At 60.3% G+C, this 1,539-nt stretch overlaps 1 protein-coding gene across 1 annotated transcript in view; it reads left to right on the plus strand.

The window, feature by feature from the left end:
- The window catches only part of PLEKHG5 (pleckstrin homology and RhoGEF domain containing G5), a 25,785-nt gene that overhangs the window by 18,309 nt on the left and 5,937 nt on the right, over positions 1-1,539 (plus strand). Inside the window, 3 exon segments of the mRNA XM_023747282.1 lie at positions 269-466; positions 549-737; positions 1,067-1,234. Coding sequence (XP_023603050.1) covers positions 269-466; positions 549-737; positions 1,067-1,234 — 555 coding nt within the window.

Here is a 1,539-nt window from a genome sequence, read left to right on the forward strand (position 1 = left end):
CTGTGCTCTAAGTGAACTGCGTGTGTGACTGTTCTCTCCCCGCCTGCTCTGCGCTGTGGCTGGGAGGCTGGGAGTGGCCCAGTGCATCTGTGTCTAGATCTTCCAGGCCCCAGAGCACAGGCGGGTCAGGGAGCCGTGACACACCGGGACCCACACGTCCTGCAGAGACCCTCCCACGTCACAGCCTGGCCCGAGGTCCAGGAAACCCCCATGGGGCGGGGCTGTGGGGACCAGGGCAGGGCTGGCCTTGACCCCCCTCCCTGGCCAGGCCCCTGGCCGCCGCCGCAAGAACATGTCAGAGTTCCTGGGAGAGGCGAGCATCCCTGGGCAGGAGCCCCCCGCGCCCTCCAGCTGCTCGCTGCCCAGCGGCAGCAGCGGCGGCGGCAATGACAGCTGGAAGAACCGCGCCGCCAGTCGCTTCAGCGGCTTCTTCAGCTCGGGCCCCAGTGCCAGCGTCTTCGGCCGGGTATGTCGTCCCGTGAGCCCTGGGGCCGGGCAGCAGCTGGCCCTGACCCCTGACCCTGACCCTGACGCTGGTCTCCTTCCAGGAAGTGGACAAGATGGAGCAGCTGGAGGGCAAGCTGCACGCCTACGGCCTCTTTGGGCTGCCCCGGCTGCCCCGGAGGCTTCGCTTCGACCATGACTCGTGGGAGGAGGAGGGGGACGAGGAAGAGGATGAGGACGATGCCTGCCTGTGGCTGGAGGACAGCTGGCGGGACCTCATTGATGGGCATGAGGTGGGTGCCACCCACAGCCGCCTCCTCCCTCTTCCGGGGAAAGGACAACATGATCCCCCCACTTCGTGGGGCCCTTCTGAGCACCCAGTGACAGGACGTTCCCAGGACAGCCCTGTGAAGCTGTTGTCATCATTAACCCACTTTGGGGAAACTGAGGCAAAATGAAATTACAGTGTGCCGTTTAGATGTCTTAGTGGTAGAGGAGGGCCCAGAACTTGGGGGACCCCTGAGTCTCTACCGGGAAAAGGAGGTTACATGCAAGGTTGCTCCCCTCCCCGCTCCCTGGCTGTCCTGCACCCGGCTCCTGGCTGACCCCTCCTTCCCCACAGAAGCTGACCCGGAGGCAGTGCCACCAGCAGGAGGCGGTGTGGGAGCTCCTGCACACGGAGGCCTCCTACATTAAGAAACTGCGGGTGATCACGAACGTGAGTGGGGCCCAGAGCCACCCCATCTGCTCCCTTTGGGTGCCCCTCTCCCCCAGAAGAGTTAGGGCAGTGATGGTGAACCTTTTGAGCTCGGCGTGTCAGCATTTTGAAAAACCCTAACTTAACTCTGGTGCCGTGTCACATATAGAAATGTTTTGATATTTGCAACCATAGTAAAACAAAGATTTATATTTTTGATATTTATTTTATATATTTAAGTGCCATTTAACAAAGAAAAATCAACCACAAAAATGAGTTCACGTGTCACCTCTGACACGCGTGTCATAGGTTCGCCATCACTGAGTTAGGACCTTTGCAGAAGGGGCAGTTGCCAGGCCACCAAGTGGGAAGGAAGCAAGCAGGGCCGCACCCTGGGA

This window comes from Myotis lucifugus, unplaced genomic scaffold (genome assembly GCF_000147115.1).
Source record: "Myotis lucifugus unplaced genomic scaffold, Myoluc2.0 scaffold_829, whole genome shotgun sequence".
In the NCBI taxonomy this organism is placed as follows: domain Eukaryota; kingdom Metazoa; phylum Chordata; class Mammalia; order Chiroptera; family Vespertilionidae; genus Myotis; species Myotis lucifugus.